The 26008-nt window shown below is 58.2% G+C and overlaps 9 protein-coding genes across 9 annotated transcripts; 3 read left to right on the forward strand and 6 right to left on the reverse strand.

The window, feature by feature from the left end:
* Positions 1-208: 208 nt before the first annotated feature.
* Positions 209-4282, reverse strand: BJ171DRAFT_516606 (uncharacterized protein). Its single transcript, XM_053112044.1, has 10 exons — positions 4052-4282; positions 3779-3928; positions 3511-3645; positions 3201-3356; positions 2910-3080; positions 2293-2802; positions 2125-2194; positions 1883-2011; positions 1642-1748; positions 209-1480 (listed from the first exon to the last, which is right to left on the reverse strand). The coding sequence occupies exons 1-10, from the start codon at positions 4067-4069 to the stop codon at positions 431-433; spliced, it is 2496 nt and encodes an 831-aa protein (XP_052963898.1). The 5' UTR covers positions 4070-4282; the 3' UTR covers positions 209-430.
* Positions 4283-4300: 18 nt separating this feature from the next.
* BJ171DRAFT_461906 (short-chain dehydrogenase) lies at positions 4301-5849 on the reverse strand. The gene is made up of 2 exons (XM_053108494.1): positions 5177-5849; positions 4301-4978 (listed from the first exon to the last, which is right to left on the reverse strand). Exons 1-2 carry the CDS (start codon positions 5715-5717, stop codon positions 4746-4748), a joined length of 774 nt encoding a protein of 257 aa, XP_052963899.1. The 5' UTR covers positions 5718-5849; the 3' UTR covers positions 4301-4745.
* Positions 5850-8726, forward strand: BJ171DRAFT_516609 (glucosidase II beta subunit-like-domain-containing protein). The gene is made up of 10 exons (XM_053112045.1): positions 5850-6055; positions 6292-6414; positions 6511-6606; positions 6727-6848; positions 6934-7057; positions 7247-7498; positions 7644-7803; positions 7941-8009; positions 8228-8327; positions 8422-8726. The coding sequence occupies exons 1-10, from the start codon at positions 5950-5952 to the stop codon at positions 8581-8583; spliced, it is 1314 nt and encodes a 437-aa protein (XP_052963900.1). The 5' UTR covers positions 5850-5949; the 3' UTR covers positions 8584-8726.
* Positions 8727-9021: 295 nt separating this feature from the next.
* BJ171DRAFT_584716 (uncharacterized protein) lies at positions 9022-11009 on the forward strand (the record flags this gene model as incomplete). Its single annotated transcript, XM_053114319.1, has 7 exons — positions 9022-9067; positions 9167-9250; positions 9435-9604; positions 9741-9988; positions 10134-10524; positions 10608-10739; positions 10851-11009. 7 exons carry the CDS (start codon positions 9022-9024, stop codon positions 11007-11009), a joined length of 1230 nt encoding a protein of 409 aa, XP_052963901.1.
* A 300-nt stretch (positions 11010-11309) lies between these two features.
* BJ171DRAFT_196133 (uncharacterized protein) lies at positions 11310-11960 on the reverse strand. Its single transcript, XM_053106219.1, has 2 exons — positions 11639-11960; positions 11310-11545 (listed from the first exon to the last, which is right to left on the reverse strand). Exons 1-2 carry the CDS (start codon positions 11903-11905, stop codon positions 11444-11446), a joined length of 369 nt encoding a protein of 122 aa, XP_052963902.1. The 5' UTR covers positions 11906-11960; the 3' UTR covers positions 11310-11443.
* A 745-nt stretch (positions 11961-12705) lies between these two features.
* BJ171DRAFT_196152 (uncharacterized protein) lies at positions 12706-21358 on the reverse strand. The gene is made up of 14 exons (XM_053106220.1): positions 21234-21358; positions 20985-21121; positions 19185-20869; positions 18294-19014; positions 17898-18117; positions 17015-17611; positions 16667-16785; positions 16205-16490; positions 15937-16100; positions 14773-15672; positions 14533-14653; positions 14124-14296; positions 13802-13954; positions 12706-13559 (listed from the first exon to the last, which is right to left on the reverse strand). The coding sequence occupies exons 2-14, from the start codon at positions 21090-21092 to the stop codon at positions 12927-12929; spliced, it is 5880 nt and encodes a 1959-aa protein (XP_052963903.1). The 5' UTR covers positions 21093-21121; positions 21234-21358; the 3' UTR covers positions 12706-12926.
* A 210-nt stretch (positions 21359-21568) lies between these two features.
* BJ171DRAFT_461911 (peptidase family M48-domain-containing protein) lies at positions 21569-23626 on the forward strand. The gene is made up of 6 exons (XM_053108495.1): positions 21569-21947; positions 22077-22330; positions 22487-22652; positions 22761-22872; positions 22974-23361; positions 23443-23626. The coding sequence occupies exons 1-6, from the start codon at positions 21603-21605 to the stop codon at positions 23468-23470; spliced, it is 1293 nt and encodes a 430-aa protein (XP_052963904.1). The 5' UTR covers positions 21569-21602; the 3' UTR covers positions 23471-23626.
* Positions 23582-24314, reverse strand: BJ171DRAFT_516622 (uncharacterized protein). Its single transcript, XM_053112046.1, has 2 exons — positions 24220-24314; positions 23582-24102 (listed from the first exon to the last, which is right to left on the reverse strand). Exons 1-2 carry the CDS (start codon positions 24266-24268, stop codon positions 23675-23677), a joined length of 477 nt encoding a protein of 158 aa, XP_052963905.1. The 5' UTR covers positions 24269-24314; the 3' UTR covers positions 23582-23674.
* An 85-nt stretch (positions 24315-24399) lies between these two features.
* On the reverse strand, positions 24400-25687 carry BJ171DRAFT_570084 (uncharacterized protein; the record flags this gene model as incomplete). The annotated part of the gene is made up of 5 exons (XM_053113609.1): positions 24400-24429; positions 24477-25013; positions 25092-25162; positions 25248-25348; positions 25602-25687. The coding sequence occupies 5 exons, from the start codon at positions 25685-25687 to the stop codon at positions 24400-24402; spliced, it is 825 nt and encodes a 274-aa protein (XP_052963906.1).
* Between the last annotated feature and the right edge of the window lie 321 nt (positions 25688-26008).

A 26008-nucleotide genomic window follows, 5' to 3' on the forward strand; every position in this document is an offset into this window, starting at 1 on the left:
CCTGGTTGGCAATCGAGTGGTTTTGGTTGGTTTGGGAAGCACAGTCTTGAATACACCCGGCCGATCTCCTGTGGCGATGATCGACTGGCATGCCGAGATCATGTTCCTTGAGGCATTGATGTCTCGATCCCACAGCGTATGGCAGCTTGCACAGCTCCGGACAAAGTGTGGGTTCTCGATATCAAGATGCTGTGCTTGGCCATGAATGCGATGAGTGGGTGTGTATTCAGGTTCCAGAAAAAAACACAGTCATGGCCCAAAACGGGGGTGTCCCATTTCATTTTGGAAACGCTGTAAGTATCGATGGATCCCAATGGTGCATCCCGTTTTATCACCAAAATGTCTGCAGCGAAAGAGAAGAGCAAGCATATGCATGCGGGATGGGTCGCGACATCATCACATCGTCCAAGCCATCGCTCAAGCTTCCCCTCTATGCCAGCGACCACTGGTTGAATTTTTGGATCAGCCGGATGACCTTGCCGGGCTTCTGGAGGCTCTCGCTTGACTGCGAATGTCGTTTGTCCAGCGCACGGTGTGTTGGGATCGCGGCCTCCAGGAGCGTCTCTCCGGACTCTGTAGAGGCAAAGGATACCTTCTGCGGTGCCTGGAGAAGCGACATACTCTTGGGCAGTTCTGATAGCAGGGGCGCAGCAGCGGTATAGCTATTGATCCAGGTCTTGAATGCCTCGGCGGCGATCTCGGACCCAGCCAGGATACGGTACTGCTGTTCGGCCTGGTCAAACACAGAGACTTGGACCCATTGACCGTCTACCCGCGAGGCAAAGGAACGAGAATCGATCGTCCATCCACCGACTGTGATGTTGGGGTGCGGGACTGACTGTAACATTACTGCGGCAATAGCCTGGCCAGACCCGGGGCCATCGGGCTCCTTTGATGGAGGGCGGCAGGTTATCACAGCACGGACGGGCCCGACATCGACCCAGTCGCCTCTGCAGCAAGTCCAGCAGCCACTGAAGCTCTGGGATGGCGAGTCATTCACCAAGGATGCTTCGATTGTGGTGGCAGTTGCCTGGCCTGCGGCTTTTGCACTGGAGCGCCGCACTGCATCGATGGACAACTGCTCGATCAAACCGGACAGACGCTGCGCCGACTCGGCGTCCTGAAACTGGAGGTGGAATACTTGCACCCCGCGGGAGTCAATGTACCGGATCTCGTAGCCGTTGGTTGCCGAGTGGAGGATTCCCTTGGTCGAAGGTGTGATGCGCTGCTCCATGCGGATCCGGCCCGTGACTTGATCGACAATGCGGACCCAGGCAACGTCGAGGTCGGCATTGGCGTCGTCTGGGCCATAGATGCTGACTGCCTGGCCCGACAGCTTCAGCCAGCCGCTACTGATGCGATGGTGGACGCTTTTGCATGTGGCCTGGAACAAGGCTGGTCTTGCGGGCTCGACAAAGTCGACCTTCCATCGCTGGTCAGGTCCATGAATCTCATACCCGCACACTGGTGGGCGTCCATCCTAGGTCAAGCAAATGAGGCGAGAGGAGCGAGTAAATCAAACAGCAGCATATATGAATCAACGGCCATCCAGCGACGGAAAAGCGTACGAGGTCCCCCATTCTGTATCGCTGATGATACCAAGGCAGTCACAGTTCGGGCTTCAGCTTTGGCATGGCCTACCGTGAAAATGCCGACAACATCCGGATCGATTTTTCCCATGACGTTTGTGGGCTCGGTTTTTACGCGTTCGTTTGGGCCATCGGCCCATATATCATTCAAGCACTCTCCTGGGACACAGGTATGCCAGTTTATGAGCTGCCAATGGCTCGCATATACGCGATGGCTATGGCCTCGGTCGATGGTCCGACTCATGCTTTGATTTCTGGCTGCGGATAGCAACGGTATGGGGTTGGTGGCTTACCGCCAAGCGTGGGGAAGCGCTCTTTTGAGCGGCTCAATTCGGAGGCCAGCCGCTGTATTGAGTCTTTGGTGCAGCCCTCGACAATCACGATTTCGTTGTTAAAGTGAATTTCAATGACATTCTCAAGCCCTAGAGCACGACAGCAGAGGCGTGAGCAAGACTGATTTCCCAGAGCTGCTTGCACAGCCCGATGAGCAGCCCGATGAGCAGCCCGATGAGCAGCCCGATGAGCAGGGGTATACCAGGCATGTCTCGGTAGATGTAGCGCAGCTTCTGTGTATCTATTGGCGGATACATCAACTGGGACCGTCCCTAGACAAGCAGGACATTCAATCACCATGTCGCCGAAGCGCTCTGCTTCACAAACACAGCCGGGGACTGGCGACGGAGCAACGGGTGTTTCGCGGTACCTTGGACTTCGGCGCTCGCTCCTCTGCTCTGACAATATACATGCGCCCATCAACCAACGTGAGTCGGATATTTTGGCGCTTCAAGCCCGATCCGACCTTGAAAATAGGAAAGCCCTCTGCGGGCTTCTTTTGTCGCATCTGTTTGAGCCGTGAGCAGAGGGGTTCCCAAAAATCCAGGCGTATAGCCTCGGATACACGCCTGCAGAAGCTCCGCAGGGACCTTCTTCGAGATCGACCTCTGCGATGGAGGCGCAGCCTCAGTCTTGAACTGGACCGGCGAACATTGCGCAATGGGCCATACATGATCTCCCATTCTCTCGGTGATCGATGGAATCGATTCGGACGCTTTGTCCAGTTGGATGGTCGGCGGGCGCGCGATCCATCCATGGTCACTCCGAGTTCAAGCCCTTTAGACTTGGTATTTTGCACTAGCGAGAAGCCTTGATCTCGAAAGCATACCGTTCTTGACCCGATGGCACCGCTGACAGTCACTGGGAGCATCAAATCGGTCTGAGATCTGGTTAGAGGATTGACCACTCGAGGGTCTGCAGTGATGTCATTCGAGCAAAGTGTCCATCCAAATATGTCGAGAGAATGCTGTGCCATCACCGAAATACCTTGTCCACATTCAAGGGGTCATTCTCGAAGAGTTCTTCAATCTCGCAAAGCTCGTCCCACGAATCTTCCCTTGGATGGCCGGCGTAGAAAGTGTCGAGCTGGAGGATTATGGACTTGATGAACGGCAAGAGATCCGAGATATGATATCCAAAGCAAGTCTTGCCCAGTCGCTGATAGTGGGCGAAAGATGAGTGTCTGTCGACGTCAGCCTTTGACCGAACCATCGGGCGATGAGTGCGCCTTGGGTGGTCAGAATGCAACTGGGCAGAGTATCGAACGAGGCACCTTACCAAGAGGTAGTACCGGTAAAGATACAACCGCTTGTAGGGTATCCAAAGTGACTCCTTGACTTCCTGAGAGTATGCGTGTCTATCCAATGCCGGCACTGGCGTCTGTATCAGCATGAGCATTTGGCGAGAGTAACATTGGTACGCCGACCGGAGCATCTGCAAAGAGAGCGACCGAGAGGTAGTGCAAGCGTCAGCGCAGTGTGGCCACGAAAGCAGCGGACCAAATGCGATTTAACAATGCCGAGCGCTTCACCGTGATGCTCCAAGTCTCCAGACCAGAGGCGCTACAGCGACACCAATCGTTCCTTGCCTGTTCGAGCCGGAGGAGAACTCTGCTCTCAGGGTCACTGCGACCGCTTTCAACGATGATTCGCCCAAGATTCACGAGCTCGGTAAAGAGCATGGACATGGAGCTGAGTTCCGGAAGTGCGATGACTTCGAATCGCTGAGTCGGAATCAGACAAGTGAAGTTGATGGCCGGTTAGTCCTCATCTCGCATACAATCGCCGTCCCGAGGCAGCTCAATTCACACCATGAAAATTCCCCGAGAACTGGCAGCACTCGCCGTCCCTCCTTACCTTCAGTGCAACCTCGAGGCACTGAGTGTGTATCTGCTCGCTTCTGGCCAGGCGTCGCATCCACAACGCATGTCCAGAAGCATCTGCGGGCTGCTGGGGTGGTGCCCGCCGGGCTTTCGCGCCCCTCAGCATCTTGATGGTGGGATGAATCTGAGTGCGGGATGGTCAGGAGCCAGCCCCGAGGTGTCTGCCCCAGTTCATGTACCCGCCAAAAGCTAGCATTCTTAGGTGAGTATTGTGCAGGAACCTAGTGGCCGCCGTTCCATCACCAACCTGCTTAAGCCACTCCATTGACGACCAGGACTGGAGTTGGGTTGGGTTGAGTTGGTGGAGTTGGGTTGGATGTGGTGACAAGACGAAGGGTCGGAGTGTTGCTCTTTGAGCAAAGAGGACTCATGCGAGTCGAGGCTGAATATTTTCCGGCGACCAAAGCGATATGAAGCTGGGATTGGGACTGGGATTGGGTGATTGGAGGCGGCGAGCAGCAGCAGCAGCAGCAGCAGCACCCTATCGAAGGCACAAGCATGGCCGTTGGAGCTCTCTATCGCAAGTACAGCGGGAGCCGTTGCACATGATCGCCGACGAGCTGCGGCTGGAAGACCATTACTCAAGTCACCAATCAAGTCGGGAGAACTGCCGTCGCATGGTTGGATGTGTGTGCTGAGCGGGTATGATCGGGGAGACACACATGGTGGGGGTGCTTGCGGGCGGAAGGACCCGGATGGCGGAAGCATTCGCTTTTTGTTCGTCTGATATTGTGGCTGTCTTTGGGATGCCTCGTGGAAGCAAGAGGAGGGAAGGGATGTGCATCGAGCCCACGGAGATCCAGGCTCAACCCAGTACTTTCGGCAGCTTTACTATCACCCGAGACTCAGAACACACCCAGCCAACTCGACTGTCGACATCGAGGAACTACACTATGTACGGAGTTGTCCAGATCGCCGAACGCATTGGATCCCACTCCGGTTCATTCTGCATGGGCTGTGTAGGCTGCAACCCGGGCATCATCCCAGTTGACGAACTCGCCCGAGAGACTTGCTTCGCCATACCGAACGAGCAGAGCGATGGCCAAGCCTGGTTTCTCGGGAGGCAGCAAGTTGCCGTCTTCCTTGAGCTGCACGAACTTGGAGTGCTGCTCGGAGGTCATGCCGGCGAGTCCATCCGAGCGAATGAGAGACTGCATCCCGGTGTCGACGACTCCTGTCGAGGTTGCGGTTGTCGACAAATAGTCAGCACCGATGTACAGATCGACCTCTGGTGGGGAAGCTTGGTCCAACAAGCGCCATTTTTTGCTCCCGCATCAGAGATAATGTCCGCGAGCTAGCTTTCGGTCGACCTGGCCATCGCCAACAACCACATCATCGTCAACAGGGCGTCTTGCAAGGATAGACCACGAACCTGGACGGAGAGCAACAGTGACGATATCGGGCTCCTCGATCGCAAGGCCCCGCGAGAACATGTTCATGGCAGCCTTGGAGGTGCAGTAGGGTGCCCATCCGGTGTATGCATTCACCGCTGCACCCGAGCTCACCAGGACGATGCGGCCCTTGGAAGCCCGGAGGTGTGTCAGGCATCGCTGGGTCAGTTCGACGACGCTGAAAAAATTGATATCCATGAGCCGGCGCCACTGCGACAGATCGGCCTCGGCAATGCGCTGGATGGGCTCCAGGATTCCCGCATTCAGCACCAGGCCGTCGAGTCGTGCCCATCGGTCAAGTGCAGTCTGGACCAGTTGCTGATGGAGGCCCGAATCGGTGCAGTCGCCGGCAACATAGACAAACTGAGTTGATGGCAGCGCTCGCAGCTGGGCCGGCAGATCGGTGGCCGGCGTTCGGCCTGTTCCAACGACACAGCTGCCGAGTCTCGAGACCAAGGCGACGACCACGGCGAGGCCGATGCCTTTCGAGGCACCGGTGACAATAAAGACGGGCTGGGTCATGGCTTAGTTGGAGGCAGGGAACGGCTCTTGCCCGGGATGCTTGAGGGCGGTGGGCAGAACTGGGTGAGATCGAACGAGACCAGAGGCTGGCCGGTCAACTCACGCTCCAACACAGACAAGGGCTTGAGGCCGGGGTTGCTCCTGATCTGCTCAGACCTGCTCTGCCCTGATTCGCGCATCCAACGGCCAATATTTGCCCTGCTACGGCTCGTCCATCGTCCAGCACTGAAGCATGAAGATCATCACGCCTGCAATTGCTTGCTTTGTGCTTGTTGGCGGCTCTCTTGCAAAGGGCAAGAGCAGTATCCCCAGGCACCTTCGCGGCGTCGCCCCTGATCGTAAGACTGGCTGATTGTCTGCGTGCTGCTCGACCTCGATGGGTCTGCTTGATTTGCCAGACGCCCCTCATCTTTGGAGCTGCGGTATTCAGCACAGATTCCCATTTGCAAGGCTAGCTCCATCGCCCGCGGATGGCCCTCCTGGCGTCGCCGATATGGTGCGCTGCTTCGATGCTGATCATCTGGCGCTGTTGCTTTCCTATGGGATCAATATGACCGCGCCGGATCAACCAAAGATCTCAAGGCATACGAGTCCACCAACGATCTTCGCTTTCTCTGTCTCGATGGCTCCAAGCACATTCCGCACGCCGCCGTGAATGATGACTATTGCGACTGCAGCGACGGAAGCGATGAGCCGGGTGAGTGCGGGCTGCCGATGGAACTGCAGGCTCAATGCATCTGCGGGCGGCTCAAATCGTGGCTTCTGATGCGGCATCATCACTCTCACAACACAGGGACATCGGCATGTAGCAACGGCCGATTCTACTGCATCAACCAAGGGCATGTTGGAGCCAGCATCCCGAGCTCCCGCGTCAACGATGGCATTTGTGGTATGCGCCGTCGCAGCCGATGCTGTGTCTGCGATAAGGGCAGCTCAACAGTTGTAAGAGCACTCGCGGCACGATCCCTAATTCCTGTTCTCAACCGATGCCATCGATCAATTCGTTCAGACGAGGACTGCTGCGATGGAACCGATGAATATGCCAGTTCCGCCAGTTGCCCCAATACATGTTCTCAGCAGGCTCGCATTGCTGCCGAGCATCAAAAGAAGGAGTTCGAGTTGAATAGCGAGGTAGGCAACTTCTGGCACAGCCGTCCGACTCGGCACCCGGTATCGGCTCACGGATGCGGATGTTTGACGCTGCTTCTTGGATCAGGGTGCCAGGATCAAGGCTGTCTATCTGAGCGAGCGTGCATCCAAGGTTGCCCATCGGCAGATCGAGATTCCACAGCTCGAGGAGGGCATCAAGGAGTCCAAGGCAGCCGTTGAGACGTTGAAAGGTCGGTATCATCTTGACGAGCTTTGCAAAACACCTGCTCTTGTTTTGCTCTCGTTCTTGCCCATAACCACGAGGCAAACCCTGGCAGAGTACTGATACCCGGCGGTCTGCGCGCTCGGCTACTGTCATTGTTGAATATCTTCAATGACGATGATGTGCACCAACGTTAACCTGCTGGATTGTGCTGCAGCCCAGCTGGAGCAGCTAGAGGCCGCCCTCAAGGAATACGAACCCCTTGCCCAGCCCGACTCTTTGAACAGCTGCCACGAGAAGCTGCAGCAGCTCCTCGGCTCCATCGAGTTTGTCGAGAAGCAAGATGCCGAGAGTCGAGCCAAGCATCTCGAAAAGATCTTTGAGACTAAGCGACAAGTCCTTCTGGATACTGAGCTCCAGGAGGGGCATGCCGAGTTGAACAGGCAAAAGAGTATCGATATACAAAACGGTGAGTAGACCAGGATGGCTGTTTATCAGGGCCTCGGTGGGAGTGTGTGAGGCGTGCAGGTGATGAAGCTGCTGGGCGGCTTGTTGACTGATACGGCGCTCGGGTTCATTATTGGTGTTTGCGTATTCGCACGGTGCTTTCCCAGAGGTCCACCAACTCAAGGGACAGGTTCGCGCTGCCGAAGACAAGATTCGCACTGACGAGAATACGCTGAGGGAGCTCAAGCGTCTTGATGAGTTTGATTTCGGATCCGAAGGTGTCTTCGAGGCCCTCGACAAGCAGTGCTTCAGCTACACTGCGACCGAGTAAGCGCTTGCATGGCGTCTGGTGGCCGGTTGCTTTTGTAAATCCGTCAAACCGATCATGACTTGCAGTCCCTGCGTGGCCAGCCTCTGGATCGACAGCGATGCTGACCAGACGTCGATCATTTTGGTGCCACCAGATACACATACGAGTTTTGCCTGTTCAACAAGGCGTCGCAGAAGAAGGGTGGAGCCACGACCAATCTCGGGTAAGTATGAAGAAGCCGCGGGGCCTCGATGTGAGCGCTACTCGGTACACAGGTGCATATCCTTGGACTGGGGGCTGCTAGAAGCTGTTGGATAGTTTGGCGAAATACCATGGAATGGGTCCTTCCTTTTGCCCATCGATGGATCCCGCATGTGGCTTCGTTGTGTTTGCCAACGACCTCTCTGTGGCACTCATGCCTATGTATCCTGCCTCCTATAGGAGCTTCAGCCGATGGGCCGGCACAGAGCATCATCCATATACGCAGCTCAAGTTTGAGAATGGCGAGCAGTGCTGGAACGGCCCAAATCGGTCTTTGCAGGCAAGTAGCTTGACCGGCGGGCGGCTTTGACAGTCTCGTTTGGTGCTCACACCGGCATTTCCACTAATGCCAACACTGCTGATGGTCGTGCTAGGTAAACCTGGAGTGCGGCACCGAGAACAAGATCGACAGCGTTGCCGAGCCCAACAAGTGCGAGTACGTTATGAGATTCCGGACCCCGGCCGCCTGCAAGCACGAGAGCGTCCCACACCACAATTTGCCATCGGGGGGTTCTCGCAAGCGTGAGGAGTTGTAGCGGCTGCCCACGTCGATCCTGAGGCTGTTTCGGGGCCATGGATGCCTGACTGCATCTCTGGGTTGGGCTGTATGCAAGCACTGACCTGATTGGCGAGATGCGTGACGAGTGCTCCAGAGAATACAGTCTTTTCCATCCAGAAACGAGGGCGCCTGCTGTCGGGCCGACAGTCATATTGATTCCATTTGCCCTACTGCGGCGAATGCCAAGGACCCAGTCTTATCCGCACGGTCTCGCTCCTGTGATGCCAGGGCCGGATCATTCCTTGGAATTTGGTGCCTCTGTTTGTACGGACTGTGTTTGGCTTTGCGTTGCTTTGCTTTGCTCGCCATGCGCCTCGCCTTTCCCTCGCCGCAGAAAAGGCGGTCGAGAGCCGCATCTGCCTCACATCTGCATCCACATCTGCACCCGCATCCGAATCTGTTCGTTCCCGAAGCCATGAAGCCGAGCTACCGGTCGCTGATTCTGCAGGCCCTCCACGAAGGTAGGCTTTGGCTGGCCGCTGCACGCCGTCGTCGTGTCCATTGTCGACAGCACGACGCTGCTGCTTCCTGTTTCTCACTTTCGTACCATTCGTCCCAAGCCTCGAAGCTTTCGCCAAGAGCAAGGCTGCACCACCACTTGCGAATCAAGAGCATCTTCAAGAAACTGCTCCAGAGTCAATATGGTAGGCATCCAGGCCACAGCAGATCCCTCAACGTGCTGCTCGTTCAATGGATCTAAAGCCATGTTCGGAGCTCTGCAATGGACAGCCGCCAGACATGTCTCATCCTTGGCTGCTTTGGGTTGCGATGCCGATCTGCCGCCGCACGCACTGAGCCCCACCTTTCTGCCACTCTCTCTGCTTCCAGCCCATCCTTCGGCATCATGGGCAAAGATTCTCTCCCATCGTCTGTCGGGGCTTGTGGATGAGGGCACGCTGCTGAATGATGGCCGGTGTTTTGGTCTGGCGCACCCTCTTGTCAAGGATATTCGGCACAGTGACGGCAGCTCTCAGGCAATCGACCGTATCTACCGACAGGTAAGATGGTCTCACGGCCGAATCGCATGATCCTGCATCGAAACGCAGGCGATAGCAACTCGCCCCCCCCCTGCACCTATGCCCGCCCTTGTGCTTACATCTCGCTGGCTTCGGGACCGGTCGTGCTGTGAAACAGTTTGTGCGGAACAAAAAGGGTGGGGCTCCTCCTCGAGCAGCTTCCAAGACCAAGTCTGGAGGCAAGAGACAAACTGCAGCCAGCGGGAAAGGCAGCACGAAGACCAAGACTAGGACTAAGGGCCGTGCTGCCAAAACACCGAGAAAGAAAACCAGCATCAAGGGCAGCAGCAGCCTGAGCGCTCCGCTCGGAACACAGGCCTCGACGCTCTCGGAGGATTCCATCGGCAAACCCGACATTGTTTTCAGGTGGGAAGAGGCCCGTGTGCGAACCCGGTGTCATGGCCAGCGTCTCGACAACTCTTTGAAGCAGCTGGCTGCCCAAGTGGGCCTCTGCTCACCAAAACGCATCCCTCCTCGCGGCTCTAACCCAGCTCTGTCCAACTGCCTTCAGCTTCGATGCCACCGGCAGCATGTATACATGCTTCGAAAAGGTGCGGCAGACCATCAAGAATGCTGTCACCCGGCTGCTGACCAACATTCCCGATATCCGCATCGCGCTGATAGCTCACGGGGACTACGACACCAACTACGTGACGAACATGCTGGACTTTTCCGCGGACGCCAATGCGCTTGTTGCTTTCATCGATGAGGTGCAGGTGGCCCAGAAAGCCGTTCCGAGCAGAGACTACGAAGAATGCTATGAGTATATCCTGCGCGAGGTCCGCACCAAGCTGAGCTGGAGACCTCCGGGCGAGTCGGCGCGCTCGCTGGTGATGATCGGCGATGCCATTCCCCACCCGCTTGGCCCCGGAAATCCCTACAACATCGACTGGCGAGCTGAGGTAAGGAGTGCAGCCGCGATCTGAACCCTGGCACGGTGTGCTGCTATTGTCATGGTGCTGACGATCCGATTGCCGCTCTGCAGGCCACGGCTTGTGCAGGGGACAAGATCCGCTGCTATGCTGTCCAGTGCTTCAGCTATGCGTCGTCGCGAATCTTCTATCAGACGCTTGCCACCATCACCAAGGGCGTTTATCTATCACTGGCGCAGTTCGAGGTAGGTTGCCAAGACACCGCCCGCTCCAGCTCAGGCGTCTGAGCGAGCCCCCACCCGGTGATGCTCGCAATGCGTTATCCCTGGCATTAACCGCGCCCTCCGCACCATCAGATGCTGCCGGATCTGCTTATCGCAATCTGCCTCCGCGAAGGCCCGATGCCCAACGACAACATCGAGCGCTTTACAAACGAGCTGCGCTCCGCTGGTCGATTCTCGCAGAGTCTCCACGCCCTCTTTGCAGTGCTGACGACGCCAGAGACACACGCATAAGAGCACCGGCCTGGTGGTGCCGAGATGTCAATAGAATGTGTATGCCCAAGTGTACTAAGTAGAATTGCACTGAGGAAGCCGAGGCTTCGGCAAAGCTACAACTCTCGCGGGCTGGGGTCGGACAGCGAGGGAGAAGCCAGAACGGTTCTCCCAGATCGCCAACCATTGATGTTCCACTGTTGTAACGGGTCAAACACCAACGAGGGTCCCGAAGGGCCGAGTGTAGATCCTGACTGAACGGTGGGTGGTGATGGGTGGGGAGAGAGACAGGCGCTCACAGATGGCTGGGACAGAAATGAGGAGAGGTGGGGAGGGCAGGGCAGCTGAAGAGAGTGCGTTTATTAGTGGTGATGATACAATAATGGGTGACAAGATGGCTATGTACAGCCGCGAGGCGGCGGGTCGCAGGGCGAGCGCGGGAGGGATATCACAGATCACACTTCGTTGTCCTGGAGGAGCATGTTCGGGACGGTGTCTTTGATAGGGAAGACATGTCCGCAGCCGTTGCAGACCATACGTCCTTCCTTGACGCGGATCTAGTGACGGAGCAGGTGTGTGAGCAAAAGGACATCGTTGTGGCCAGCGCAGAGGAGCAGTTCAGATAGAATGTAATGCGCAGATATACCAACCTCGAGAAGCACCTGATGGAGCCTCCGCAGGAATTCCTCCGAGACATCGTCTGCGGGAGGGTTCTGCGGAAGGAGATCGATGCCAAGAGAGAATGTCGTGGCCACGAGCGCGGGATAGTCAATCTTGGGAAGGAGCCGGGCGATGAACTCGGGATTGAACTCAGCCTCAATCTGCTCCAGCTCGACCTCCTCCAACCGCAGAGGGAAGTTGTTGGAGGTGCAGCCCTTGACGTGGCACTGCATCATGTTGTGTGTCAGCAGTCTCATGGCGGAGAGGTCCTGCACCGAGGGAACGAGAGAAGCAAGCTGCGACGATGGAGATTGAAAGCGAGACTGGCCGATCGAGAGAAATCGACGGCCAGAAAAGTGGGCTGAAAAAAGAGCGTGTGGCTTGGGCGGAGGAAATGAATTGATCGCGCAGCGAGACACAGGCGAGAAGTGAGACACAGGCGAGACACAGGCGAGAGCAAGAGGCGAGACGGTGCAAGAAGGACTGTGGTTTTGTTCTGGAACCCGAATACACGCCCACTCATTGCATTCATGGCCAAGCACAGCACCATCTTGATATCGAGAACCCACACTTTGTCCGGAGCTGTGCAAGCTGCCATACGCTGTGGGATCGAGACATCAATGCAGCCAGGAACATGATCTCGGCATGCCAGTCGATCATCGCCACAGGAGATCGACCGAGTGTATTCAAGACCATGCTTCCCAAACCAACCAAAACCACTCGATTGCCAACCAGGACGGGAAACAATCTCACGGCTTGCCCGCTGGGCCTACAGTCAGTCAGCGGGGTTCAGATATCCGAAGCCAGAAAGTGACTGTCCCGTTTCTTTCTCGATAGACTGTAATGACTTAGTTTGAACCACCCAACGGTTGGGACGGCTGTGCGAGACCCGGTCGATGAGATATCGACCCATTGGGATCTTGGGTGGAATCCAAGGACGAACACCCAGGAGACGATGGGCCCACTGTTATTGAGCCACGCTGCAATATATTGCGTGAAACGGAAACCAATTTCGATATGGAGAACTGTACCAAGGCAACGAGCCGATCGCTGGGGTCATGACATGGAACTCGACTGCGGTCTTGCGAGAGCGACAATGGGCCATTGCGGCGCTGTGGATCTCCCGGACAACCAAGATTGACACCGAGGATAGTCGATGTGGCCAGAACAAGCCTCAGAATGCCAATGAAAGGACTCATCGCATGAGAACCAACAACGAGATAAGACCCACAGCGAGCGGATTCGCTGCTGGCTCCGGCTCCTGTGCGAGCCACTTCTCTATGCTGCGTCTTCCATCGCCTCGTCGCCAACCTCGGCACTCGCCTCCTCGGCCTTGACCAGCCGGAATCGCCGATACGCCTGCTCCTCGCTCTGGACCGTCTCGACCACAATCTTCTCCGTGCCGTGGCTGCCGCCGGTGCTTCCGTGGACCATCCAGTTGTCAAAGTGCCGGACGTTCTCCTCGATGGCTTCGGTCAGATTGGCGTCGCCGCGCTTCCAGCCCGACTCGCCCTCGAGCCACTCCCGCCACGCCTTGAAGCGCCGGATACGGTTGCGTCGGGAATGGGAGGCAAACTCCTCGCGGCCCTTGGCCGTCTGGAGCTGCGGGCTGCGGCGGTGGAAGTAGTCCTCGGTGTTGTCGACAAAGAAGATCTTGTAGGTGTCCTGGGCAATCTTCATCTCCAGCCCCGACCGGGTCTCGACGTTGGTGATGGGCTCGTCCGGGATCGATGGCGGCAGGCTGCGTCGCAGGAACGGCTCCTGGCGCCGGAGCAGGACGCCCTCGGTCGGGGTCAGCTGCACAAAGTTGTCGACATAGGCGGACCACTTTTCCTCGGGAGTCAGCAGATCGTCGGTGTTGAGCTCGTCCTTGAAGATGAGCTGGGTCGTGAGGACCTTTTCGCGCGTGAACTGTGTCGGGGACGGGTGGATGTGAGTGGATGTGAGTGGGTGTGAGTGGGTGTGTGGGTGAGCAGGTGTGTGGGTGAGGGCGGATCGGGCGGGCTGATTCGGCCATGACTCTCAAGCAAGCAGACAAACCGACGACCCACACATCAGGCCCGCGTCTCATGCCCTCGCCGCCATCGGGTTGCACTTCCAGTGCCCTGCGACCCCCGGCTGGCTCTGCTCTCGTCCCGCCACGGCCAGCTTACGTATTCAAACTTGTAGATGTGGTCGTCGATCTGCTTCTCGGCGAGGGACTTGTACGAGTAGTCGCGCTCCTTGCTCCACAGGATCGCACTGCGCTCTTGGTTGTAGAGCCGGATGAGACTCATGCTGCGCGGATCGGCGATGATGCTCTGGGCCTGAGTGCAGATGAACGGACGTCGGTCAGCAGACAGCGGCAGCGTGCCATATCAACAGCATGCCATTCAGCAGCATGTCGCATCCAAACAACATGCCATGCCATCCACGCGACACATCCGTGCGTCGTCCGCCTGCAACCCTGTGCAGGCCACCCATCGCCCCGCCCACCTGCTTCACGATCGCCTGGCACAGCTTGTCGAATGTGTATGTGATGTACGCCGATGTCGCAAACATCGACCGCGCCTTCTCCTCAAAGTCATTGGCATCGATCTCGTTCCGCATAAACTCGCAGCTGATGCGGATCAGCTCCTCGTAGCGCTGGGATGGATCAAACTTGAAGTCTGGTGGGCGCATGCATGGCAATCGAGACGAGGACATGGGATTGTGGGGGGGGGGCTCGTCAGTTCAGAACACGGCATCTCGGGACACTTGTGTGCACGGTCGTCGATCGCAATCAGCCACCAGTCCATCGCATACGACCAAGCACCTCGAGTCGTATCCGACCAACAGCATCCACTGATCGGTCCCCACACACAGTCTTGGTCCTTGCACGCCCCCGACCACCAAGGTCACCCACCTCGCTGGGCAGCCTGCAGCCCGAGGGCCACTGCAACGGGGTTGGGACTCTCGCCCCTCGGCGGATGCTCGGCCAGCTCCTTCGAGAGCTCCTTCATCTTGGACAGACGGCTGTACAGGAACTGGATGGGCATTAGTATCAGCAACCTCGCGGCAGAACAGCAAACGATCGCAGCGACTGACAATCGACAGACCCGAGTCGCAGGCGCTGTCTGCTCGCTCCACGGCCCTCGCTGCTCACCTGGATCAGCCGAACGAACGTAAAGATCGTGCTGTTGCACCAGAACACATAGTTCATCCGTCGAACGGGTCCGGGGCGCCTGGATGTGCCAGTGTCGCTGCGGCCCACTGCCTCGCCTCCGTTGGCGTCTGCGTCGCCCGCGGCAATGTCCTCGTCGTCGTCTGAGCTGAGATCGCCAAAGTTGGCCGAATCGTCCGAGACCTGGCCATCGCCGTGGCCAGAGCCGTCGTCGCCCGTCCGGCTGCCGCGCGCACTGCCCGCCTCGCTGGGCGCATCGTCGCGGTCCTCCATCGACTCGTCGCCGTCGGATCGGCCGCGGTTGTTCTTGCGGCTGGCCCGAGTGCTGGGTGCAGAGCCGGCATTGGTTCGTCGCAGAATGGCCGCCCGCAGGTTGTCGCCAGTCCCGTTGCCGCCGCCACGGCGACGCCCGTTGCTGGCTGTCTCGTACTCGTCGCCAGACTCGCCATCTTGCCGCTGGACAGAGTCCTCGCGCACATCCTCGGCCCGCTGGACCTCGTCGTTGTCCTTGCCGGGGTTGACAAACCAGATGCTCTGGATGAACTTGCGCACAAATCGCTTGAGCTTGCGCTCGTCCGAGGCCGGCACCGTCTGGAGCGTGCTGATGGTGCAGCCCAGGAGCCGGCGGACGTGCGCAAAGATGGGCTCGCCGCTGCTGTTGTGGCCTTCGGCGTTGTCGCGATAGAGGGCATCGAGATGGTACTTTTGGGGGTGCTTGGTCGTCGAGCTGCGCCGGTCGTGGTATATGTTTTCAATCTCCTGGACAAGGCTGCGCTGGGTCAGGTTCTTGCGGTCGGCCGCCTTGAAGAGCATGCCTTGGTGGTCGAGCGACTTGTGGAAGTTCTTGAGGTCGACTTCTCGCCAGACTTTGTTCCAGTCTCTCTGGCGGTGTCGAGCAGCCGGGTGATGGAGAGCATGTGTGGTAGGCGTCACGCGAGTCGAGGAGCCGTGTGAGTTGGGGGCCGTGCGAGTCGAGGTGCAGATGCAGATGCAATCGGGGATCAGCACCACCCCGGCCTCTCCGGCAGGCAATGCCAAACAGCCGTCACAAACGGCCGCGACACTCGATGGCATGGCCGCCATCGCCATCGCCATCGCCATCGCCATCACCATCGCCATCGCCATCGCCATCGCCCCAATACCCACCTTGGCCCGTCGCCATTCCTCGTCTTTCTGCTTGAGTCGCTTGAGCACAATCGGAATCGCCACCGAGGGATTGTTGTGGATGGCGTTGATGATCTCCTCGCCACGATCCTTGTCATAGATCTTGCGGATCACACGCTTGTATATCTTTGACGAGGAGTCGGATTCTGCGGCAGCACCAAGGGAGCCAGGAAGCGAGATCAGCATTCGCCGGCCACGGGACGGCTTGGCATCTGTCTGGCCCCATCTCTGTGGCATCATCGCTGCTTACCACTCGTCAAGCCTTCCCGATACTTTAGCTTGGATCTCTCCTCCGGACTCATGGCCTGCATCTTCTCGTTGATTTGCGAGAGCAGCGTGATGGTCCACAGGTTGGCCTCGATGTTCATGTCGTACTCGTATCGCTGCTCCTCGTTCTGGTACAGATTCTCCTCAAAGATGGTCTTCTTGGACGACACAAAGCCATTCTCCGAGTGGAACACTGGGTGGGAGACCCAGTAGGTGTTGAGGACCTCCTTGCCGAGGGCGTCGCGACCAGAGAACGTGGCTCCGATCATCTGGTCAAGAGTCCCGAGCGGGTGAGAGGCGGCACCAGCGCAGAGGACGGGGTCAATGACGGGTCGATGACGGGGATCGCAGAAACAGGCCCGGCGACTGATATACCGGAGCCAGACGCCGATCGAATCCACTTCACACCAGCAGCGCCAAAAGCGGGCGGCACGAGAATACCTACACTGGGAGGCACGTAGTGATAGCTGTGGCCCGACAAACGCATCTTCTGATGGTCGTACTCGGGTTTCTCATATTGGTCGATGCGCTCGCGGTGCTCTCTGTCGGTGAGTGGGATATTGACTGGAGGCAATGGTGGCCCGCAGTGAGTTCTACATCCACACATCCACACATCCACACATCCACACATCCACACATCCACACATCCACACATCCACACATCCACACATCCACACATCCACACATCCACACATCCACACATCCACATCCACATCCACACATCCACACATCCACACATCCACACATCCACACATCCACACATCCACACATCCACACATCCACACCCACTTACAGATCATGTCGTCGTCGTCGCACTTCATGAACTTCTTGAACCAGTCCAGCAGCTCCGAGTTCTTGCCGAGGAACGGCTCCACCCGCTCGACCAGGGTCCGCGCATCAATCAGCTCGTTGCTGAACAGATTGAGCACCTTGAGGAACTCGTCGTACGTTCGCTTGGACGCGATCGCCTTCTTGCACTTCTCAAAGAACTCGAGCTCTTCGTAGGTTGTGGTTGTCGATGCTGCTGCCGACGCCGATGCCGCCGGAGTCTGGCTCGGACCAGCCCCGCCGCGCTGGCCGAATCCCTGCTGCGACTGAGCCATTGGGCTCGCTGCTTGGATGCTGGTGATCTTTTGCTTCTTGCTTCTGGGCGTGCCTCCTCCACCGAGCCCGCCGCTGGACGCTGCGGTGACCATTCCGCCTGGAAGGACAGCCGCCGGTCCGCCAGCAGCGCCAACCAGGCCATCGGGTGCAATCGGCGCTGCACCCGTCGCTGGCTGGGTCGACGAGGGCTGGGTGCGCTTCTTTGGGGTCTTGTTCAAGGCAGAAGATTGTGGACCGAGGGAGCTGCTGCGGCCCAGCTCGACCGGATAGCCTGCTCCTGAGGATCCTGGTCGGCCACAGTCCGTTCCGTGTGAGAGCATGCGATGAGCCCGCACCACAGATGATTGGGCGTGCCATCGAGATGCGTTCAGGTGGCAAGGAGGTACTTCAGTCAGTGATTCTTGTGCTCGCCACTGCCAAAGGCGCACGGGGGATCGCTCACGACCGATCACTCACCGGCCACAGCCCTCGACAGCACCGGCCACAGTTGCTATCATAGCATCGGTTCAACGATGCGGCCACCCGACCACCCGACCACCCGGCACAATCGGCATCCACTGTCGCATGCGTACCTGGTCCAGAACCACCCGGGAGCCCCTGTCCACCACCAGCGCCTTGCGACTGGCTGTTGTCGGGGAGGAACTGCTTGAACTCGTCCAGCAGATCGGGGTTGTGGCGGAAGAGGACCTGGACTTGGGCATAGACCTCTTGGATCGGCCGCTGCTCCTTCTGGTAGGTCTGGAGGATTTCGAGGAACTGGCGGTAGATGTCGGGCTCGGAGGCAAAGCGGTTCTGTGGACAGCAGCACGCCGATGATTCAGGCGTGGGATTGAGGGTGAGTTGCCCTGCGACGAAGAAGCAGTCGACGGACCGACCAACAGCCGACCTGCGAGCAAACTGCCGAGCCTGCCACCACCCCGATGTCCACCCCTCGCCAGTGTCCAGCCAGCCTGCAGCCCCACACAAACCTTGATCTTGTTGACGTAGTTGATGGCATGGCCAAACTCGACTGGCGGCCGGCGACTGTCGCCATTGGGCGGTTCGGCCGGGCCCGATGGGCGCATTGCGCTGCCGCCAGGGGCCGCACCCGGTCCTCCTCGCGCCGATGCGCTGCCGAGATGCGGTGACTGGCCCGGAGCGCCGGCCGGATGGGCTGGACCGATGTAGCCCGACGACAAGGCCGCCGAGCCAATGTGGGCTGCAGTGGCGTGGTCCGGATGTGGTGGGATCGGCGATGGGTAGTAGCCCGATCCGCCAGGACGGGACTGGCCGTAGTAGCCAGCGCCAGACGAGCCGGCCGAGCCTGGAGCCATCGGCGGACCACCTGGGCCGATCCCGACCCCCATGCCAGGGCCGGCAGGGACCGAACCGGCGCCCGAGGACGAGCCTGGGCCTGGGCCTGGGCCGGGGGCCGGGAGCACCGACCCGGATGCAGAGGCGCCAGGGCCCGCTGCATTGACCGAGACACCGGTGCTGACGATCGAGACCGAGCCCGAAATGCCTTGGATGTGATGGACATCGGCCGGGGTGGTGACGCGCACGGGATCGTGGGGGTTGCTGGTGGCCTCGATGCGGTATCCCGGTGGGAGGAAGGTGTTGAAGCCGGTGATGAGGGCCGAGTGGCCGCGGAACAGGGTCGAGACTCGGTCGATGACGCCGGGAGTCTCGAGGGAGCCGACCAAAGGCGATCTGAGGATGTGGATGTGGATGTGGATGCGGGCTTGTGTCAGCATGGTCCGGCATGGTCCGGCATGGTCCAGCATGGTCTGGCATGGTCTTGCCCTCACCCGCCCCCGCCATCAACTCGGCCCGATCCCTCCCATCCCTCGCCATATCTGCTGCGACCTGAGCTTTCCCACCTCTGCGACTTGAAGTCCTTCATGATGTCCAGGAACCGGTTGTACACCTCAGGCTGGTCGCCGAACTGGAACTTGACTTGGTCCAGGTACGACAGCGCGTGGCCGACGTTGAGCGATCGCACATTGCCGCCCTCGTCGCCCATCGACGACAGCGACGAAGCATGCTGCTGCTGCTCGAGGCTGCTTGCCGACCCAGGCCCGTTCAGCGCTGCCAGAGGAGGACCAAGCGGCCCACCGAGATGCGAGCTGCTCATCGGCGGGAGGGCGTGCGACGAGGGAGGCGGGAGCAGTTGGTGGCCCTGCGATGGCGGCCCAAAGTTGCCAAGGTGGCTGTGGCCAGACTCATGGCCGGGACCAGGGCCGGGCTGTGGGTTGAGGGGCGGGAGGATCGTTGGCGATGGCCGAGACGGATATCCCAGCGGCGATGGCGACGTCGACGGGTGCGAGTGGGACGGATGCGAAAGCGGCAGCGACGAGGCCGACACACTCGACATTGGCGGCAACGGAGACGACATTGGCACCGGGGCCGACGACGACGACGACTGGGACTTTGGATAGGGCGACTGCGGCGGGAACGGTGTCTGCTTTGTGGGAGGCGAGAACGGCTGCGATGGCTGTGGCGGCTGCGACGATCCTGGGTTCAGCGCTTTCGATGATGGTGGTGGATTCGACGGCGACGACGCGTGCGGTGAGGAATATGCCGACGATCCCGATGGCAGATGCAGGTTGGATGCGGGAGCCGATGCCGCCGTGCGTCGCTCGGAGCCAGTGCCCGGTCCTGATGCAGCCGCACCGTGGCCCGATGGAGGACTGGCACCAGCGAGCGAAGGAAGCGGCAGCGTCGAGAGAGGAGACGGCGAAGGCGCTCCCGCGGCCTTGGAGGTGGTCGCTGGCCCTTGAGGCTGCGCCGGACCAAGAGGAGGATGCAGCTCGGATGCAGGAGACGATCCAGGTGCGCGAGTCGCTGGCTGGCCGGCCGGAGAAGCAGCGTTTGGTTCAGGCGGGCCGCCGCGGCTGCTCGAGCCAGGATCGGTGGGCTCGTCGATGTCCATCTGGGTCGCCGAGGCAAAGGAATGGGTGCTGTGGATGCGATCTGTGCTTGGTGTCGGTCCGGAAGCCAACGGCGGGGCAGCGACAGAAGAGTCGGTGATGGCCGGGGTGGGTTGGCCCTTGGAGACGGAGAGATCGCCGACCAACGGCCCGCCGGCATGACGAGGCGGGTCTTGGATGGCTCCGCGGCGCGGATCGTGGTGTGCATCGTGGTGGACATTGTTGTGCGCGGACTCGGCCGGGAGCAGACCTGCCGAGACCAGACCGGCATCCACGGCAGCTCCGCGAGACTCTCTTGCGGTCTTGGAGGACCCGCTGGGAGAGCCGGTGGAGCCGCCGACAGACGATCCACCGGTGCCGACAGCAGCAGCTGGTGGAGGGAGGGGTGCTGCCGCTGACGAGGGCGAGTGGGCAGAGGCCAAGGAGCTCGATCCGGAGGGATGGATGCTGCCGGGACTGGCAGGGGGCTTCGAGAACGGCGTCGAGAGCGGCGTCGAGAGCGGCGTCGAGAGCGGCTTTGGATGGTCGGCTGCGACAGAGGCCGATGGCGAGGGAGCAGACGGCAGAGCTGCCGCGGCAAGGAGAGGCGGCAGCAGGAGCGACTGGCCATCATCTCTGGAGTCTGACAGAGATGGCTGTGGATCGTCATGAAATCGGTAAGTTCAACGATTTGTGAGTATCGGATCGCTCTTTTGCGCTTCCATGAAGCCGCCCATCGCCCAAGATCTGGAGCAGCGCTATCACGCTCACCCTGGCATCGGAGCTCGCGGCCATGGTCGTGTCTGCGCCGCTTCCGATGTTTTCCGGCTGCTCTGCCTGAGCGCCATTGGATGGAGCTACAGCAGCATTCGTATCCATCTCTCAGTGCAACTGCGTTGGGCTGCACGCTGGCTTGGTTCATCCAACGAGGCGATTGGCGTTAGCGCTATTCCCTCGTTCTGGGGTGTTTGCGTTCGCGGCAGCGGCTGGAGAGACTCGCGAGATCGGTCCAACACTCACCTGTGGTAGTATTCGTGTTCTTGAGCTGTCTGCCCAGCTACTTGGAGGAGCGTCCGTGTGGAGTGACTGTGCTGGTTTCGGGCTGGCGGGCGAGCGTCCTGTTGCCAACGGGTCTTGGTGTGGGTGTTGGTGGACGGAGGCAGAGCCGGCGCGACCCCGCTTCGCTGGACAAGGCCCTCCTGGATGGAGTGCGGCTCGATCCAAGCGCAGCACGACACCACACTCGATCCGACTCGATCCGCACTCGATCCGCACTTGGTGCGCGCTTGGCTTGGCACGGCCAAGCCTGTCTTTTCGCCTCCCCCCCAGACCAAGCCTTCTTTCCCTGCAGTCCGCCGCCATCTCTCCACTTGGACCATCGACTGTGCCATGTTCGGCCTCGGGTTAAACAGCGGCCTCAGCCTTTCAGGCCTACCCCTGAAGCACCTCGTTCTGGGCTTCAGCTTTGTCATCTTTGGCTGGGAAAACTACCTCGCGTACCGTCAGCATCGCAGGCTCAAGGAAACCGCCGTCCCCAAGGCTCTCGGCGATATCGTCACCCAGGAGACCTTTGACAAAGCTCAGGCTTATGGTCGCGACAAGTCGACCTTCAGCTTCTTCTCTGGCCTTTATCAGCAACTCCAAACCACACTCGTCTTTTCCTTCGATGTTCTTCCCAAGTTCTGGACCCTGGCTGGCGGCTGCCTTGCCTACTTCGGCTTGGGTGGAAACGAGGTACCGACTGCAGCACCATCGGTTTCTTGCGATCTGGGTTTGTTGCGCTCTGCCGTGCGGTCGGCTTCCTGACATCGACTCCCCGTCTCGGCGATACTGACACTCTGTGATCCTTCGCTGCCTACGCAGATTGCCCAATCCATTGCCTTCCTTGCTCTGACCTCCCTGGCTTCGACTGCTATAAACATGCCCTTCTCCCTCTACTACACCTTCGTCGTCGAAGAAAAGCATGGGTTCAACAAACAAACTCTCTCTCTGTACTTCTCGGACCTGGCCAAAACCGTTCTGCTCACTGGTGTCATCGGCGGCCCCCTCGTATCGGCCTTCCTGTGGATCATCAAGAAAACCGGCAAGAACTTCTTCTTCTACGTGTGGCTCTTTACGTACGTTGCACTGGCGCCGGGACTCGCTTGCATTCAATCTTATCCAATAGTAGCCTCGTGATGTCTGGGTAACCCTTCACTCGTCTGCTTGTGCATGCTGGGCCTGGCGAGCCTGTGCTTCGACTGATCTCGACTCCCCTCTGTCCTGGGCGACAGCCTCGTGTTCCAGCTCGTGTTCGTCACCATCTACCCGACCTTGATCCAGCCTCTCTTCAACAAGTTCACTCCTCTTGAAGACGGTCCCCTGAAAGAGAAGATCGAGGCTTTGTCTGCCCGCGTCAAGTTCCCGCTCACCAAGCTCTTTGTTGTCGACGGAAGCAAGGTATCTGCCGCAGAGCGGGGTTGTGTTGGCAGCCGCTACTGCATAATCGCCCCCACGGCACTGATATCGTCCTCGATCTGTTGACTCGTTCAACACCCCCCTCCACAGAGATCTAGTCACTCCAACGCCTACTTTTTTGGATTCTTCAAAAACAAGCGCATCGTTCTGTTTGACACCCTGCTCGAGCAGTGCAACCACGAGGAAATCTGCGCCGTTCTTGGTATGGCTTAGTCATGTCTATGCCACTTCTCGTGCACCAATTGACCCATGATATCGGCTTTGCTGACAGAATGCGTGGCCTGTTTTTATCTCCTCACATAGCTCACGAAATCGGCCACTGGAAAATGAGCCATATCCTGAAAATCCTCGCGATCTCTCAAGTCCAGCTCTTTGGCATCTTCTACCTGTTCTCGAGAGTGATTAACCATACTCCCCTCTACTCGGCCTTTGGTTTCGACACCAAGCCCATCATCATTGGCTTCCTGCTCTTCCAGTACATTTACACCCCCGTGGAGTCGATCTCTGGCTTCTTGATGAACCTGCTCTCCCGCAAGCACGAGTTTGAGGCTGACGCCTATGGCAAGCAGCTCGGATATGCAGACACCCTGAAGTCGGCTCTCGTCAAGCTGCAGATCAAGAACCTTGGCAACATGAACCCCGATAAGATGTACTCTGCCTGGCACTATAGCCACCCTCCTCTCGTCGAGCGGTAAGCTGATTATCTGGTCCACTGCAATTAGTATCCATCCAGTGGAGGCATATGCTGACTGTGCCTATCTGACCTTTGCAGACTCGAGGGCTTGGCCAAGGCTGAGTGAACAAGCCGGCTGGCCACTGGCCTCAAAGCCAACGAAGCCAGCGAAGCCAGCGAAGCCGATCCGGCTGTAATTTAGACCTCCGCGCCGTGCTCGTGTATACGACTGTAATGCGAATGGTATTCAATAAACTATCGGACGTCATTCTGTTCAAAGATATGTCACATATGTTCAAGCGGCCCAGGGCGACCCTCATTCGGTGTCTGCTCAAATGCCACGGTAGTGCTTCCGGACTCGTTGTAGCAATAGCGGGTAAATGTTTTCGAATAGAATACTGCGCACTTCATCGTCGGCAATATCGAAGCAGTCGACGCGGAAAGGCAGGATCGGGCGAGCCTCGAATATGGCTCGCAGCTGCTCCCGCGTCTGTGCCGTCAAGTTGAGCTCCTGCTGAGCGCCGGGCCGAATAAAGCTTTCGTAAATGGCGAGGTACTTTGGGATCAAAACTCTTGGTATTTGACCGCGTATCTCACTCGAAGGCGGGGTAATGGCGAGACATATCTCGGAGCTCGAGCTGCTGCGGGACGGGCTGTCGCCTTCGGCGCTGGTATAGTTGCTGCCTCGCCGCATTTTCTCGATATCTCGCTTGAGTTCTCGCAGCGTACTGTAAAAATTGACGTTTTCGATACTGAAGACTGATGGTAACGAGATCTTGCAGCGTCAACGAGATTGGCTTCCGAGACAGTGAGGCGAGCGGCGAAGCACCATACCGAATGCCACAGGGTTTGGCTGCAGCATCGTTCATTCCTTACCCTCGCGTGAAATTTCCACCATGACTTGGAAGAGCTTGTCATCCGCCATGCACTCATCGAAAGTCAAAGAACAAGTAGTCGACAGCGTGGGCGAATGGAAATACACCATGCACAACGGTTGGATTGCCATGATAAACTGAATTATAATGTCGGCTAGGACCAGCTGGGTCCGGAGAGAGGTTATGAGCGGGTCGGTATGAGCGGGTCGATCTTATGATGCGAGGAGCAGAGCGCTGCTTCAAATCGCGGATACTTACGCCCAGACCCGGCCTAATGTAAACAGCCACGCTGGGATAGTTGGGTACAAGCCAGAAACTGAGAAAGTTGACAACCGTTTCGCCGAGCGTGATGCAAGCCATGATGAGGAACAGCTCGGTCTTCAGGGGATGGTCGCACTCAAATGCGATGAGGACTCCCCCGACAAGGGGAAAGATGATAAATACATAGAGAACGGTGATGACTATGCGCGGATAGAGCATTAGGTGATTGACTCCGCCGAGACAGAACTGATCGGGGGTGGACTGCATCCACGAATATGACGCTAAAATGCTCTGTACAATGACGGTCACGATCAAGATGGTAACGACGTGGATGATCATGGCCAAGTTCGAGAAGAGCATCCGGCACCGGATGATCAGGATCTTCAGCTTCTGCTTAGCGGTGGTGAGCTCGTGAGGAGATTGGCTGAGTCGCCCACCGACGAGCCAGTCAAGATAGTTCTCTTTGAACTCGCTCGTCAGTGTCTTGAAGAGGAATCGGGCAGCGCGTGCCATGATGGAGGTATCCACGCCGATCTGGCCATGCAGCGAGCAGGAGCATCGTTAAGCGGAAAGCCAACTCCATGAAAAACGGCAGCTGTTTTTGAAACCCACCTCGCCGATCAAGGCGATCCATATCGCCCAGCCGCACGGAAACTCCAAGAGTGCAATATTGAGCAAGACCACTGGTGGACGGAAGAAGCGTGTGAACGCAATGCCATTGATCGCTTGCTCTCATTCAATGGTTATCCGGCTGGAACGTGCGCGTACCAATGTCTCGCACGCATAGAAATATAGACCCCAGGATCAGGAAGTTGACATCGCGGCTCTGAAGCCGGACATCCCTCCGCCATCGGAACAAGAGCCCGGTGCTGGAGCACGAGCGGAATGCAAATATAGTGGAGGGTTAACGCGTGAATTGGTATCAAGCTCGAAGGACAGAGGCAGCCTCGGTTGTGGGCGGCTCGTACGATCATCGCAATCGAGATGTCTTTGCTGGATATCGCACAGCTCTACCGAAGAGGAGCTAATTTGTTGGCTACAGAGTCGCATCCTCGGTAAATGCTCGACGCCCGCGCGCAGGGTCCGCCACCTTGCAACGCCTCGACGAGATGCTCTGGCTACCTGACAGCGTAGAATGCGACCACAACAAACAGAAACGATCCCAAGGCAGGAGGAAGGGCTGGACTCCAGAGTGAGGCTGGGGCCATGATGAGATTGGAGGTGGGGTTCGAAGTGGAGCGATGTTGACCCGAGCGAGTGGCGGCCTTGAAGGCAAGGGATGAGTTGCGTTGAGAGCAAGGGCCTCGTCTTCCAATTGCTGCGTTCTCCTTGAAGGGCGGCCAGACTGGTCAGCCAAACTGGTCAGCCAAACTGGTCGGTGGACTCTATGACTTTTATAGCCGGATCAGCTCGCAATTGCCCCGTATCCGTTGAACGAGCCGGGGCTCGTCGATTGACGCTGCCCTTTGTTTCAGGAGGGGTAAGTGATGCGGGGACAGCCATATAGGGGCCATGCACAGGTGCGGATT

The sequence above is a fragment of the Polychytrium aggregatum genome (assembly GCF_025602895.1).
Source record: "Polychytrium aggregatum strain JEL109 chromosome Unknown BJ171scaffold_36, whole genome shotgun sequence".
NCBI lineage: Eukaryota > Fungi > Chytridiomycota > Chytridiomycetes > Polychytriales > Polychytrium > Polychytrium aggregatum.

Bases quoted from the DNA above. Each gene is read 5' to 3' on its own strand.
- BJ171DRAFT_516606 (XM_053112044.1), bottom strand. The intron at 3,357-3,510 runs GCAAGGAACGAT...CTCTCTTTGCAG, and splicing joins TTCTCCTCCGGCTCGAACAG to ATGCTCCGGTCGGCGTACCA. The intron at 2,195-2,292 runs GTACCGCGAAAC...CTGCTTGTCTAG, and splicing joins AGCGAGCGCCGAAGTCCAAG to GGACGGTCCCAGTTGATGTA.
- BJ171DRAFT_461906 (XM_053108494.1), bottom strand. From the start codon at position 5,717: ATGACCCAGCCCGTCTTTATTGTCACCGGTGCCTCGAAAGGCATCGGC. The intron at 4,979-5,176 runs GTTCGTGGTCTA...CAACCTCGACAG, and splicing joins CACTGTTGCTCTCCGTCCAG to GAGTCGTCGACACCGGGATG.
- BJ171DRAFT_516609 (XM_053112045.1), top strand. From the start codon at position 5,950: ATGAAGATCATCACGCCTGCAATTGCTTGCTTTGTGCTTGTTGGCGGC. The intron at 6,056-6,291 runs GTAAGACTGGCT...GATCAACCAAAG, and splicing joins TCGCGGCGTCGCCCCTGATC to ATCTCAAGGCATACGAGTCC. The intron at 7,804-7,940 runs GTAAGCGCTTGC...TGGTGCCACCAG, and splicing joins TTCAGCTACACTGCGACCGA to ATACACATACGAGTTTTGCC.
- BJ171DRAFT_196133 (XM_053106219.1), bottom strand. From the start codon at position 11,905: ATGAGACTGCTGACACACAACATGATGCAGTGCCACGTCAAGGGCTGC. The intron at 11,546-11,638 runs GTTGGTATATCT...CTCCGTCACTAG, and splicing joins TCCATCAGGTGCTTCTCGAG to ATCCGCGTCAAGGAAGGACG.
- BJ171DRAFT_461911 (XM_053108495.1), top strand. From the start codon at position 21,603: ATGTTCGGCCTCGGGTTAAACAGCGGCCTCAGCCTTTCAGGCCTACCC. The intron at 21,948-22,076 runs GTACCGACTGCA...CTGCCTACGCAG, and splicing joins TCGGCTTGGGTGGAAACGAG to ATTGCCCAATCCATTGCCTT. The intron at 22,331-22,486 runs GTACGTTGCACT...CCTGGGCGACAG, and splicing joins TTCTACGTGTGGCTCTTTAC to CCTCGTGTTCCAGCTCGTGT.
- BJ171DRAFT_196152 (XM_053106220.1), bottom strand. From the start codon at position 21,092: ATGGATACGAATGCTGCTGTAGCTCCATCCAATGGCGCTCAGGCAGAG. The intron at 16,786-17,014 runs GTAAGTGGGTGT...CATTGCCTCCAG, and splicing joins CGACGACGACGACATGATCT to TCAATATCCCACTCACCGAC. The intron at 13,955-14,123 runs GTGGGCGGGGCG...ATCTGCACTCAG, and splicing joins GCCAGGCGATCGTGAAGCAG to GCCCAGAGCATCATCGCCGA.
- BJ171DRAFT_516622 (XM_053112046.1), bottom strand. From the start codon at position 24,268: ATGGCGGATGACAAGCTCTTCCAAGTCATGGTGGAAATTTCACGCGAG. The intron at 24,103-24,219 runs GTAAGGAATGAA...CGTTACCATCAG, and splicing joins GGTGGAAATTTCACGCGAGG to TCTTCAGTATCGAAAACGTC.